At 43.1% G+C, this 15,586-nt stretch overlaps 1 protein-coding gene across 2 annotated transcripts in view; it reads left to right on the top strand.

Annotated features, from left to right (window-relative positions):
- Positions 1-15,586, top strand: part of LOC138553514 (integrin alpha-X-like) — a 1,247,842-nt gene that overhangs the window by 1,056,583 nt on the left and 175,673 nt on the right. For both annotated transcript variants that reach the window (XM_069642543.1, XM_069642544.1), the window contains one exon: positions 7,075-7,158. In XM_069642543.1, the coding sequence (XP_069498644.1) occupies positions 7,075-7,158 (84 nt within the window). The remainder of the gene's footprint in view (positions 1-7,074; positions 7,159-15,586) is intronic.

A 15,586-nucleotide genomic window follows, 5' to 3' on the forward strand; every position in this document is an offset into this window, starting at 1 on the left:
CCCATTTGGTCATATACGTTACCCTCCTTTCTATTTCTTGCATGAATTTTCTCTGTAAACTGGGGTGAGCAAGGCTCTCTTCTCCACAATACGAGCACTGTCCTTTAGCAACTACACTTCTTCATAGGTTCTGGAAGGAACTGGGGATGATGATAGAAACTAAATTGGTGGGAAAAGTGAAAAAGGTGTGATTTATGTAGTGCCACTGTCATTCTAAGATGATAGCTGTATATATTTGTTTTTATGGTTTCTTGTTTCAGGTTTAGAGATAAACAATAGGAAAAGGTTTTGAACCAGCATCCTGTGTAAGTATATTTGCGAGCCAAGGAATCATTTGGTCATGCCCAAGAGTTTCTTGGAGTTCCCCTAGAAAAGTGTACGCATGCCGTACACGCACCCTGATGTTTCTAATATACTTATGGGATCACGTGGTGCACCACAGTCAGTAACAGCCCCTCTTCTGTACAGGTGCAATCCTTTGTATCTAGGGATGCGCAACAGGAGGTTGTAGGGCCTTCTATAGAAATTAGTAAACTTAGTGGCGCAACCATTCTCCTAATGAGAAAGTCCGGTTGGGAGATTGACAAGGCTCCATCAAATTTTAATGGTAGATGGGGATTTGCATTTATTAAGAAGGGTAATGTTATGGTAACATTGGTGAGCGTTTATGAACCAAATGCTGATAATGAAGATTCTGTTGAAGTTGCAGTGAAAGCAAAGTTAAAGATTATCGTGATGTGGGATTTAAATTGACATTAGATCCTGAGTTAGATAAGACCATGTGACGAATTGAATTCTGACCTGCAAGAGTACAACGGTGGGTAGAGGCTAAAACACCCACTCAGCCCACTTATACAAGTCAAGAGCCAACACAATCATAAAGGTAAAACAGGCATAGTTAAGAGATATACCCGCTTCGCCTTTTGTGGCAACGTTGGCCGAGGGAAGGCTATACTCTCAAGAGTGGGTTGGGTAAGAACTGAGTCACCCGGGCTCTGGCTCAGAGATCTTATTGTTGACTGTCTAATTTAGATTGGACTCTTAAGAATACATGAGAAATCTCGTCACTTCATGTTTAGGGTGATTTATTAACACACTTAAGTCGAAATGTGTTTTGACCCAACATGGGTCTTTTTGAACACGTGTGTGGGGAGCACATAGATATAAGGGGGTGGTGAGCTCAGCATGGGGCTCTGGCTGGTGAGCCTGAAAGGCCAGTAGGGCCTCTGCATAAAGATGGACCGTCACCCTAAACATGAAGTGACAAGATTTCTCATTTATTCTTAAGAGTTCAATCTAAATTACACAGTCAACAATAAGATCTCTGAGCCAGCGCTGGGGTGACTCAGTTCTTACCCAACCCACTCTAAACCTTGCCAAGACGCAAGAGCACTGTGTTTTAAGAGCCACTCACCTGCAGCAGGATCTACTAAGTTATTACAATGATCAGCACAGTGATCTGCACATTCTAGTGCTCTACCCAACTCGAATTATACTCTCAAGAGGTGTGTCAATGTGGTTCAGTAGTGATCCATCAGCGAAGTATAACACATCAAAATAAATGAATGTTCAATTAAGGTTCTATACAAATATATTCTATGAAGGAGGCATTCAATTTATCTGGCATCTGATGTTTTCTTTATCCATTCAAAATGAGTTCTCTTTTTATTCGGCAAAATATAGCAGTAGATCTAGAAGAGATTACATTTTATGGGATTGTACATTTGTTGGGGTAGTAATGGCTGTCATGTATCTGGCTGGATGTGTCTTTGATCATTTCATAATTGAATTTCTTGCTCAGTTAGGAGGTGGCCCTTTTGTCTGCCCGTGTTGTGCATTCAGTTTAAAAGATGATGATTTTCTACTTTAAAATTTATAGCTGGATTTTTACAAATAAATAAAGGGGCAGTCTATTAAAACCGATGTGCAAGGTCAGTTCACTGGATATTATTTAGGTAAATTGTAGAGGTTGAGGAAAGGAAAACTATGACTTATTTTAATCTAAGTTTCAAAAAGTCAGAAAAGCAGTCCAAAGAGTTAGATAGCCAGGACTGTGTGCAGCCAATGTAAATAGAATTATGAAGTGAGAGCAAAAAGATGGCAGATACCTTGTTTAATAAGGTAGTGTTGCAGCAGTTAATTTCCTGCCATGTGCCAAGCTTTCAAATACGCGGAAAAGGAGGGCAAGGTACTGGCCTGTCAGGTGAAAATGTAACTAATGACTGAGCTGACCAGTGGCTCTTTATGCTACCCCATTTCCAATACAATTGTGTTTGTTGTATATGGTTGAAACAGATTTCTTAGATATATTGCAAAATGCAGCCAGCAGTCTGTCCTCTCTGTGTGCCAGTTTGAGTATCCTATGATCAGGTCAGAAGAAAGGCGAATAAGGTAGAGGTAATCAACTTTAAATGCTTTATAGCTGTGCCATGGTACATCACAGTTTGCACTCAAGCTCATCAAGTTCTAACATATTTGTCCTCACCAGGTCAGGCTTAGAGACTACAGTTCCACTCAAAGAGAGAGAGAGTTGAACGCCTATTAAGGGCTATATGCCTGAAACTAATAGAGACCGAACCCAGAGGAGGAGAGGAAGCTGACAGCCTGATGAGGCTATATCTCAAGAATTGGCAGAAACAAGAACTTGGCCAGCAGAGCAAACTTGCCAGTGGGTGAGGAAGGCAAGGCAAAAGCCAGGAAGGCGATCTGCGAAATAAGCCAGTGAAAATCTGAGCTTGGGATGTATCATATGGCGAGGGGAAGAAATACTTTCTGGTAGGCGTGTGTCATGGTAATACCCTAGGCAATCTTTGCTTGTAGGCTATTCAAGAGGCCTTTTTGGTGCTACAATTGTGGGATAAACATGTACAGAACTCGGTGTTACAGCCCTGGGACTGTGATTTTTGATGCAAATAGACACTACATCCCAAAGACTGTGAATTAGAGCGGGGTGGCCTGAATGCTCAGACATAGTATGTATTCGTTAGACTATCCTGTCGAACAGGCAAACAGAGATGAAAGCCCTCTCATTTAGCTGAGTCCCTACAACAACCCTGAGCTATTCATCCAGATTAGAGGTCAGCGAAAGTAATGCTATGACACACAATTGGTGAAATTTGCCTAAATTAGGTTTCAATGTCAGGGTGGATGTCAACCTGCATCATGCTTTATAGGTGAATTTGATCTTTTTCAGACATTTTATTTTTTCCCATAACGTTTGTTTTGGCAAAGGTTTTGAAGCCCCTAAAAGGGGAATTGATTTAAAAGAACGAAAATGCAGGCAGGAAAACGTCTGAACTGTTTTGATCCGTAAATGTACTTATTTTTGTACCCAAAATAAATGCTTTAGGGCCCCCAAAAATCTCATTTTTCAGAAACCAAAATTTCTGTCATGAAATAGTCTGACATCTGGAAGAAATTGAATACACGGGCGAATTTTGGCCAGAATTGTTCATTTTTTCTGCTGAGCAAATTTCACACATTTTGCTCACCCCCTAATATTGATTGACACCTTTGAGAACCACTGTTAGGGGAGGTTTCTTAACGTTTAACTGTTGTAAGACATTATAAAACGATCCCTTAGTATACAGTCCCCAACTTCTAGTATTCGTCTGTACCTCTCAAGGTTCAGGTAGGATGACAGAGCAGCCAGGCTTATCTTTGGAGGGAGATGTGAACTGTAGGTAAGTACAATAAATTTAGCAAATTCATAGGCCCAAATAAACTCTTACACACTTGTAGTTATAGAAAACTATATGTATTTTATATACATAAGGTAAAGTTACATTCAGGTAAGTGAGTTCTATTTTAACTAATCAACACAATAGAAAAACATTTGGGAGAAATTGGCAACACGGGCACATTTTGTCCAAATTGTTCATTTTTTCAGCTGAGCAAATTTTACCCATTTTGCTCACCCCCTAATATTGACACCTTTGAGAACCACTGTAAGTGGAGTAGTCTTATCCTCTTCCTGTGGTAAGACTTTATAAAACTATCCCTTAGTATGTAGGCCACAACTTCTAGTATACATCACTACCTCTCAAGGTTCTGGTAGTATTGCAGACCAGCCAGGCTTATTTTAGGGTGGGAGATATGAACTGTAGGTAAGAACAACACACTTGCAGTTATAGCAAAATATATTTCTTTTATGTACACAAGGTAGAGTTATATTCAGGTAAGAAAGTAAGTACTTTATTTTAACTAATCAACACAGTAGAACAACTAAGCAATATGTCAGGTGAATAAACTAATAGTAGGGAATTCTACAGAACACAGTGCAATGGTAAGTAAAATCACTTGTTATAGCAACTCAGGAAATGTTCTGTTGTAGGAATAAAAAGGGTTCTTCAACACCAACTATAGTAGTAAATACTTTAAAAGACTTGAAATACTTTTCAGAGGCCTTAAGGCTTGAGCAATCCATCCCTACTTAAATAGGAGTTCTTCAAAGTCAGTTTGGAGGTAAAGCAGGTAAGGCACAGCAGCAGAAAAGGCAAAGTACCAGAGGATTCTTCTATTACAGGTTAGTAAACTGCTTTTGTGTATCAAAAAGATTTCAGGGACCTTGGGAAGGGCTACCTATGGGCATACAAGCATTAGGCCTGGGGAAACGGTATGGGCGAACACCCGAACACCGAAATCAGCACTAAAGCAGCAAAGGAGCGACAGAATGACTTGAGGTATGCACTACCATGGGTCCCACAGCACATGAGGAGTTGTGAAGAAGTAGTTGGATTCTTCCACGGTGCAGCAGCAGTGCACCTGGTCTCCTGTTCCTTGGTCGTGGTGATGAAAGGAGGGACTCTGGAAGGGATTTTGCTGCAGCAGTCAGGAGAAAGGACCCACAGGAAAGGAGTCTTTGTGCTCCAATGCCGGGCTGCAGTTTTGGTGCCTTTTCACAGGCTCTAAGGATGACCGTTTACTGGCTGGTCCATCTGCCTCAATTCTTTGGTCCTGCACTCTGGTGAAGGGACTTTGAGGAGGGGGGTCTTGTCTCTGGTGCTCCAACTGGAGCTCACCAATGGTCTGGGAGGATTCGTTCACAGTAAGATGATATACTACAATATGGTCGGATAAATGTCTGGGTATATGTGTTTTGCAGCCCAGTAAGGCCACAGCACATTGTGGGATGGCTTGTCTTGCAGGTTTTCTTATGGCTAGTTGGTCCCACCAGCCAAAGGGAAAGAGTCATCCTCTTTGGAGCTCCTCTGTTGATAGAGAAACAGGGTAAGGACAGCAGTGGTCTTTTCGTGGTTTCTGGAAGGGGCTACAGTTGTCTCTGGTTATCTTCTTCTTTGGTTCTTCTGTTCCAGTGGTCAACTTGTCTTCTGCCTCAGGATCCTCACCTTTTATCATGATTTCACACTCATCCTCTGCAAACTCTCCCTGCAGGTTACAGAAAGGGGCGGGTGGTTGTCCAACAGCAAGCCACCCAGAGCGAACTGATTCCTTTCAGGCACACCAGAACACAAAGGATAGCAGAGATTTGGGATCCTCCCATGCTTCCTGTCCACGCAGATACACTAGAGGCTCGGCGGGCTACCCAAAGGGATCCTGCCGAAGACAAAACTCACCCCAGGACCTCCCTGAGCAAGGACAGCAGAGCAAGCACCAAGAAAGAATAACCACACAAGAAATAGCAATAAAAGAAAGAGGCCACCATTTTGGGTGAATGGTGATCCTTCTGTGCATAGTCGCAGCTGTGAAGACAGCCTGCAAGCACAAAGTGCATAAAAGTCGGTAGAACATGTCCATTGCCACCAGTCATAATTGTATGTTTGTCACTATAACAGAAAGGTTACAGGAGCAGTGAGAAAGGGGATACTGCGTATCCCCTCAGCACTCTGCCTAGGGTGCTGTGTGCTTATCTCATAAAGGGAAAAGCAAAGAAGGATAATAAGTATCCTTATAACATTGAGAACAGTCATTCTAAGGAAATTAAAAGAATAGAAAAAGGAAAGCCCAAGGGGCTCTCAGCAACACTGCACAGAGGGTGCAGTATGCTGCAAAAGTAGATTACAGATGCCTTTAAAAACTATGGAGCAAAGCAAGGCTCCATACACATAGTAAAGCAGGATGAACTAGGGCTCCCAGAGTCAGAGCAAAATGAATCGATGAGGGGGAAAACGGCTCCCCTGATTCAGGAGAATAGGAAAAAGATCCAAGAGTCCAGCAAAAAGTGCTGGGTGACTCGCAGGTAGAGGGGATTTGGAATGGAAATGAAAAATCTAACAACCACCAACCACATTTGAGTTTTAAGTGAAACCCTTATGTCTTATAGGTATTCTCCCAAACCAGTGTTTTGTGTATACAATAAAGTTGTTAAAGTATACTATTGTGTTCACTTTGTTCTTCTGCCCACTAACCGAACATTCTTCAAACTCCAACCCTACATCCTCACCCACATCTGTACACAACCTTCATGAGGGGTGGCTGTTCATAAACTGTTCTCTTTTTAAATTTCCTCCCTCTTGTCTAAAAAGCCATCAAAATGTTAGACCTCTTTTCTCTCTAACTCCATGTCTTGCTCACCCCCCTCCCCCACTTTCCGGAATCAAGACCTCTTCAGCCCGTATCCACACATGCTCCATGTGGGGGCCTCTCACTTTCACTCCAACCTGTTTGCGTCCCCACCATTGGAACTCCCTAACCTCACACATCAAGCCCATCTGCACTGGTTCCAAGCCCCCCCTCAAGAAGCACCTCTTTTCCCCAGTTTATCGCTTGTACATAGATGTAAATACTGTAAATGAAATCATAACATATGCAAATATTCCTAAAGTAAAGCATATCATATGTTTAATCTGTATGTCTTTTTTGCTGCCGCCGCCCTCTCTTGCTGCCCTATCGCCCCCCTACTACACCTGTTTAATGTATTTAATCCTGCATCTCATCCGCTAATCAAAAGTATGCAAACCTGCGCTTGCTGGGTAGTTGCAAGTGCACGTGTGCGTGCTCCTTGTCTGACCTCTTCTATCTTGCCAAATACATATAAATACAAAGAAATAAACAGAGCAGGGTTTTCAGTGGATCAAAAGCATCGCCCGAATAATGTGTGTTTTTCCTCCACAGTGAGAACGTGGGCAGCATTACGAACCAATCCTCGTTCCAGGTTGCCTTGCCGGTCCTCTATGGCATATATGTGATCACAAGCAGGTAAGTCCCTTTGCCCATGGCACGACCTGCACCACTCATTATTTGTAAACCCAGGTTTGAATAGCGGGGTGAAAGCCTTCTGCTCCATGGGTGCTGTGACGGCATGAAACCACTTTTCACCATCAACATGCAAACAAATCGCAAAATACAAGGAAGAGACTGACCTGGTCTTCTGTATCTGGAAGGCCCTGCTTCTCATGCAAGCCTAGAGCATAACAATGTGTGCAAATGGCGGGCCTTTCTCTTTTTTCCATTGGTCGAAGTGGGCGGAGCGGTTGGGATTGCTGTTGCTCTAGTTTTAAAAAACGTCGTACTGTTCCTACACTTTTATTTTAACAAGAAACCGTTCCGGAATGGTTTCGTTTTAAAATAAAAGCGTAGGAAGAAGTTGAAACTTGCACATTAGGGCACTGCACTGAACATTCCCTTAAATAGCAGGTGTGTTTGTTTGGGGGGGTTGTATTGTGCATGGGAGGAGGCGTGGCGATGGGGTTTGTGGGGAGCAGGTCAGTAGGGAACATAGCCCCACTGCCTCTTCTTTTCGTACACTTACACCACTGCTTTTTTTTTCCCAAACTGCAGCAAAGGAGTGGGCATGGAAACAATTTTTCTGAATCAAGCAAACAAAGCTTCAAGGAGTATGTGAAATTTTGGTCATAAAAAGGAAGGCCATTTGCTGGTTAACCTGTTATTTGAATGAATTATTTTCACAAGGCAGAAGACATGATAGCCTGAACTGGGGGCTGTTTTCCTATTCTGTCTCTCTGGCGGAATGCACTGAAAATCTCACACAGCTGAACATGGAACTATGGAGATATGGAACTGTTTCCAAGAAGGGACAGAGACTGTTTCTCTTTATTTTGGAAAGCCTGGGAGTCTTATGTTCCCTTCCTCTTCGTAAGAAATAGAATAAAGTATAACTTCATTACGGTCTCAATTTAGGAGCTTGGAAATTAATTAATTCCTTGACGATTCAAACGGTTGATAATTCACTGAAGGGTTTGACAGTAATGTAAGCAAAATAGAAAAAAGAAAAGTACCCTAACCTGGGGGATGCATTCCGGCAAGACCCTGGGGAGGAAGATAATGTAATCTAAGGGGAAATAAACAAAGAAACACAAAACAAGTTAGAGTGCAGTGAATGCCTTCATCAGGAAGAGGGCGCAATGCATGGGCATCAGCGGTATTCAGGTCTGGACCGAGGTCCTGGAGATGTCAGCATTGTTGTCTCTTTTTTTTAATAGCAGAGACCATTACAGTTTGGATTGAAGGGCATTGGTGGAGATGTGTGTTCCAGTCCCACTGGTGGGACACCACCGGGAACTACGCCGGGCCTAAAATGGTATTGGGACATCAGAAGGTGCTGCACTGGACCTGTCAGAGTATTGGGCAGCACGGGATGCTGCAGTCAGTCTGTCACAGTGCTGTCACAGTGCTTGGACACCAAATGATGCTTCACTGAACCAATCCCACCTCTCGAAAGGCATGGTGCTGCACTGCATTCTTCCTAGTACTGGACAGCAGGGCGGTTTTACCCTGGATCTATGCCAGCACTGGAACAGCTGGAGGCATTTCATTGCTTTTGTCACAGTATGGAAACAGCAAGCCTGCTGCACTGGGTTCAGTAATGTGCTGCCCAGTCCCAGTTCTATTCATTTGCCATGGGCAAGTGACTGGGTTGGTATGTGCATAGTTTGTCTGAACGTGGGGGTTAGCAATATTAGTGTGGGGCTGATAATGTAGAGCCAGACCGGCAACCTGGATGTTCCATTCTGTGCAGCAGGGCGACATCTCAGTAGGGGTGCCCTTTCAGCAAGGTATCTGTGAGGAGATGTCCTAAGGCCCCCCAGTGTGGGATAATATCACTAGCAGTAAAAAGTATGCAGCAGCAGGAGGAGTGGAAGACGCAGGCAGCATCCTTTCCTGGGTACAAAGTAGACAGTGGGTGAGAATAGTTTGGGCAGAGTTTTCACATAAGTGATTCCAAGGTGGGCAGAGTTCTGGTTGTATCCCCAGGAACAACTTGGCAATGCATGAAAGGCATACCATAGAATGGAAAGCCATAGAAAATAATATATATCCCTCTCTCTCGTTCTCTCTCTCTCTCTCTCTCTCTCTCTCAATCATAACTATACTATTTATAAATGTATAACAAAACTACAACTACTTTCATTATAATGATAATAAAAAGTAATTCATTACATTTCAAAAACAATAACCTAGTAATAATAATAATAGTAAGTATACTTTTGTAGTTAGGCGCCCCTCACCAGCATAGCATATGGAAGATTGGGGTGCTAGAGGTGATATGTGTGAACTCCGTAGTTAAATGAGGTGATATGGACATTTGAAGGGACTGAACTGGTGTATTTATGGCAAGGATAATGCTCAAGAGTCAACATTGATGGTATTTCAATAAAAAAACAGAAAGTTGCAATTTAGGCAAACAAGTACTGGAATTCTCTCTTAGGGTCTATTGGGAATTGTTAGTGTAAGAACGGACTGTTTATATGTACATTTGTTGAAACATATTGACCTTAACACAAATATAGTGCAGTGGAATATTTTGTTTTGATTTTTTCTGAAAACTAGGTTACACGTATTCAAGGAACTATGGCGGCTTCATATAGTGAGCATTCTTGATGAGATGCAACCAACCATGGATTTCTGACATCCTAAAAGCCATGGAAGTTGCCGCAAAACATCATTCATATAAGCTTAATTTCCTCAAACTGAGTGTTCATTTAAATTATGACACTGAGTGCCCAAGGATTCAGAGAAATATTGTAGCTACGTCTCTTCTTGTTAAAACAAACTGGCTTGCTTTTCAATACAATTAATATTAATAAACATTCATTTTTCGATGTAAAGCATTCTATTTTGAATTCCAATTGTAGTTCTTTTTAAATAAATTAGCTTTGATGTGAATGTCAGTTTTCTAATTCTGAAAATGTTATAGAAGAAAGGGAGAGTGTGAAGAGAAACACACACAGAATGCAAATCCTCATGTGTTAATCTGCAGTGTAATGATCTCTCACACTTACACACAAAAAAATAGGCTTCAGACTTTTAAGGAACCAAGTCAACTAAAGGATTCTGTCACATTCAGGCACAGAACTTACCCACTCTTCTCAGGCAGTCAGAAAAATGATTAAACAGGACATCAGTGAAAATGCACACCGTTGGTTAGCTGAAGCGTTGCATCCACCCAGCCTCTAAGGTAATTTTATTAGTGAGCTTGATTTGTTGACAAAGGTTTTGCTGCCAGCATGACCCACTTGGAAAAATATTTGCTTAATCTCAGACACAAACATTCTCTTCTCCATCCATAGAATGGAATTCAAAGATCAAACAAACCATTGTGCAGTTGCTCGAGAAGGCGATAGCTGTTAAGTCTGAGCAGTAAGCAATACAGGATTTCTTTCTCCATCGAAATGGCCTGCCAAAGCCAATATGTCACAGATTCGTTTGCATTCAAAATAAAAAACACAGTCAGTGGGCCAGCAATTTCCACATAGCTTTTGATGTCAAATGCCGTCTGTTTCCTTCAATGGAGGCAGCACCTCCAACTTATATAAAATTGACACAATAGACTCCAATGTAAAAGGCATTTTGACTTCTTCCCATCAGGAAGCAATATTTGCTGCTCAATTTTGTCAAAAGTAGGGGTGTTATTCACAATGCCATAGAACATATTGTGTCATAGGAGATAGAGTCATGTCCTTATATTGAAACTTTCTTTGTAAGATACCTTGCCTTCTCTCACCAGCAGCGTTGGTGTGGCTACACATTTTGCGAAAAATAATTCATAAACCAATCCACATTATGATTCTCAGCCTTTCCACCACATATGCAAGTATTTCATTCTTTTCAGTTACATGCCGATCCATGTAATTAAGCTGTCTACATGTTCTTCTAATTTATGTAAACACAGTTCAGTCCCAAGACATGCTTAATTTATATCAAACAATTAAAGTTACTACCAGACTCTTTCTCCAACTATGGTCCTGCTGCGAAATCTTGCAGATTGCTCTATATTTTTGAATTATATTCAATAGGTGTGAACACAGACCCACTTTTCATATTGGAAATGTATGGTTGTTTGAAATACTAACAACTCGTGTGTATGTATTCACTTCAGTTAGGGAACCATTTTATGAAACAATGGATTTTTGCTGAAATACATGTGAATAGATATGTTTAAATGAATTGCTAGTCTCCTGAATTTTGGTCTCATCATCATCAGAAGTGGAATATTTTACAAACCTCTAACATGCTCCTTTCATAAAACTATTCACCAATGCGGTCATATGAAGTAAGTGAAAAACATGGTGAATATTGATCAGCCACTCCAAAGAGTTTCTGGCATTTGTTCATGACAATAAATGGAACACGCAAGGAAGGGTTAATCCTCAATTTCTGGCTTACATGTTTTGTCAGATACATGTATCTATTTGACTATCCTGAACTATACTGAAATGTCATACATTCATAACCAGAAAAGTGTTCTGTTTCTTAGCTGCAGGTGCACGAACCTTCCCCATTGAATGTTGTGTTAGAAATATAAATTGTATATATTGTGTAGAGAGCATGACCAAAATGTTATTTAGCAAAACGCAAATATAATTTCAAAGGGATTGTGTCCTCCGACGTATTCCTTATCTTGATAGATCACTTCCAGCTTGCTGGCCTCGGAAATCTTTTTCAGTAGAGGGCGCTGCGCGTCGACATCCCTGGAGTTGGTGTCCCTGGACAGCCTCCGTATCGGCGCCGACGTCATCGTGCGTATTAACAGACTCGTGCAGCGTCCGTTGCTCAGTTCCGTTTTTCTGCGCTTCGTGGGCCTCGGAATCGTGTTGCTTAGTTCTTTCTTCAAGTATTTCTTATTATTCCTCAAAGATATCTTCTTCATTCAATGGCTTCCTCTTACAAACCGTCGACCCCATGGTCTGGCTTCAAAAAGTGTCGAGATTGTGGGAAGAAAATGTCGTTGACGGATCCTTACAGGATCTGTTTGTGGTGCATGGGATCGGAGCATCACTGTTCGGAATGCGAGGACTGTATGTCCATGACGGCGAAAGCCTTGAAGGAGCGTAAGGGGAAGCTAGAAAGAGGTAAGACTCTTAAAACTTCAACTTCTTCGAAAGTTTCCTCGGCAGAGTCGAGACATTCGTCTCCTCGCCGTCACAGGAAACATTCCTGTTCAAGGTCTCGAAGCAGTTCCCATCAGTCTTCGAGATTTAAACACTCGAAAAAGAGGCGTCGAAGATCTCCCTCTTCTTCGTCTTCTTCCACTTCCCCGGAAAGGGTCACCTGCCCCACTAAACACAGCTCTCCAGATAAGTGGGAGGAATTCCGTAAAAGAATGCTTAGCGTCTTCGAGAAAGCGGCCTCAACCCTCTCGGAGACAGCTAAAGGTGATACCCTGGGTGAAAGACCCGAAAGATCAAAATGCTGCGAGTCGTTGAACCCAGCGAAAGAAACTACTCGAGAGCGTCATGAACCCTCGAGTAAAAACAGTAAGACTGCGTCATCTACGTCATCGTCGAAGGTTCCTTCGATTCATAAATCTGTGTCATCGACGCCTTTGTCGAAGGGTCCTTCGATGCATGAATCGGCTGCATTGACGCCGTCTTCGACGCCACTGTCGACGCCGATACAAGACAAACCTACAACTGTCACTACGACACAGACAGTAGAGGTGCCGAGAGCTTCGACCATGATGTCGAGGATGCCATCGAGATTCTCGAGGATGCCGAGTAGGATTCCGATCCTCTCGAGTACATCGAGGTCTCTTCAAACTTCCTCGACGCCTTTTTCAGGATTGTCGAAACCATTTCCTTCCACGTCGACAACCTCGACGTTTTCTCAACCTGTGACTACCAATTTGGCTCCCTCTGCTCTAGAAATGGGTTTTAAACCATATCCTAGGTCTGACTACTCTAGAGCTTTGTCCTCTATAGATGGGGAAGGGGAGGATTCCGACCAGGAGAGACCTTTTGGTTTACAAAGAACTACAATACCCATGCCAGAGGAATTAATCTCTGAAGAGAACAGGTTGAAAGACCTTCAAGATTCTCTGCATGAGGCAAGTGGTTTAGATACTTCCCCAGAAGTAGACTTTGCTAAACCAGACCCTGGGGGAAAGACCCAAAAAATCGAAATGCTGCGAGTTGTTGCACCCGGCGAAAGAAACTGCTGAGAGCGTCATGAACCCTCGAGCAAAGGCAGTAAGACCGCGTCATCGACGCCGTCGTCAAAGGTTCCTTCGACTCATAAATCTGCGTCATCGACGCCTTTATCAAAGGGCCCGTCGACACACAAATTGGTCGAATCGATGCCGTCTTCGACGCCGCTGTCGACACTGATAAAGGACAGACCTACTGCTGTTACTACATCTCAGTCAGTAGACGTACCGAGGGCTTCGACCATGACCTTGAGGATGCGTCGATAACCTTGACGACTCCGAGTAGGATTCCGATCCTCTCGATTTCTTCGAGGCCTCTTCATACTTTTTCGACACCTTTTTCGATTTCATCGAAGCCTTTGACTTCCGCATCGACAACTTCGACGTTTTCTCAACCGGTGACTACAAGCATGGCCCCTTCTGCTCTAGAAATGAGTTTTAAACCATACCCAAGGTCAGATTATTTCAGAGCTTTGTCCTCTATGTATGAGGAAGGGGAGGATTCTGACCATGAAAGACCCTTTGGGTTACAGAGGACCACTACACCTATGCCAGAGGAATTTATCTCTGAAGAGAACAGATTGAGGAACCTTCAAGACTCTTTGCATGAGGCAAGTGGTTTAGATACTTCTCCAGAAGTAGAATTCGCTAAACCAGACCCAGGGGAACATGCTGAGACCCCTTACAGGGTCTTAATGGCCAGAATAATAGAGTTCATGGGGTGGTCTACACCTTCACCTTCTTTTCAACAGGATGATTTTACGGACATTTTACTTAAAGGCCCACAGGATGATCCTGTGGTTCCCTTTCATGCTGCATTGCAGAGAAAAATATTGGTCAACTGGGAAACTCCTGAGGTTATCCCGGCAGTTAACAAAAAACTATCTGCCAAATATAGGGTATCTGCTTCTGACCCTGAATATTTGAGCAAACATCCAACTCCAGAGAGTTTGCTTGTACAAGCAGCAACTTCATCGAGCAGTAGATCTGCATACCCTACTATTCCACAAGACAGGGATGATAAAAGGTTTGACGCAATGTCAAAAAAGGTCTTCTCGGCATGTAGCATGGCGCTTAAATCCATTAATGCTACTTGCACGCTCGCAGGATTCAGCCATACACTTTGGGAGTGTGCTTCATCGGCGGCTGACTGTCTCCCGGAAGGAGAGGAAAGGGAAGCATTTCTGAACATCATTAAAGATGGTAAAGACGCAATGTGTGAGTCCCTTCAAACTGGCATTGATTCTGCTGACAGTATCAGCAGGGCCATGGCGGCAAGTACTACAATCCGCAGATTTGCGTGGTTTGCGAAAGTCTGGTTTTGCTCCGGATGTACAGGCCAGACCTTTGAATATGTCCTTTGACATAACTTCTTTGTTTGTTAAGAAGGCTGATGACAGCCTAGAGACGTTACAAACATCCAAGGCAGCAGCGAAATCTGTAGGAGCTGCAATCTGTCAAACTCCGTATCGTCCCTCAGGAACCTCTTGGAGGGGGTAGGTCCTTTCGCTTTTATTCTGCATTCGGAAAAGGCAGAGGACAGCCGGCTCAAAGGGGCCAAAAATGATTCACTTGAGGTAGACGGGTTAAAAGTACAAAAGCCGCAGCAGCAGCAGATGCCTCCTTGCCCTCGGCATCTGCATCAGCCGCCTCTAAACCACTCTGAGGTCTCTCCTCACAAGACGCCAGTAGGGGGCAGGTTAACTCAACATCTGACGGAATGGCAGGCTATTACGTCAGATGCTTGGGCATTGGAGACAGTTGCCCAAGGTTACTGTCTGCCTTTTCTACGCACCCCTTAGAGTCATCCACCGGAGATCAACTCTTTGAAGTTTCCAGATCCGCTCCTTTCGAAGGAGATTCTAGACCTGCTAGAGAAAGGTGCCAGAGAACCGGAACCTGTAGCGGAGAGGAACAAGGGTTGGTATTCCCCCTACTTTCTAGTACCGAAGAAGGACGGAGGACTGAGACCCATCTTGGCCTTACGAGAATTGAACAAATTACTCAGGAAGGACAAGTTCAAGATGGTAACTCTCCCTCAGATCCTTCAGGCCCTCCAGCTTCAGGACTGGCTGGTATCTCTAGACCTTCAGGATGCTTATTTCCATGTGCCAATCCATCTGAAACACAGGAAATACCTGATGTTCGCAATTGGCAGCTCTCACTATAAATTTCGAGTTCTGCCATTTGGGCTGACCTCCACCCGAGGGTCTTCACCAAGCTAATGTCGGTATTGACCGC

Source organism: Ambystoma mexicanum, unplaced genomic scaffold, assembly GCF_040938575.1.
Source record: "Ambystoma mexicanum isolate Mex_15411 unplaced genomic scaffold, UKY_AmexF1_1 Mex_scaf11, whole genome shotgun sequence".
In the NCBI taxonomy this organism is placed as follows: domain Eukaryota; kingdom Metazoa; phylum Chordata; class Amphibia; order Caudata; family Ambystomatidae; genus Ambystoma; species Ambystoma mexicanum.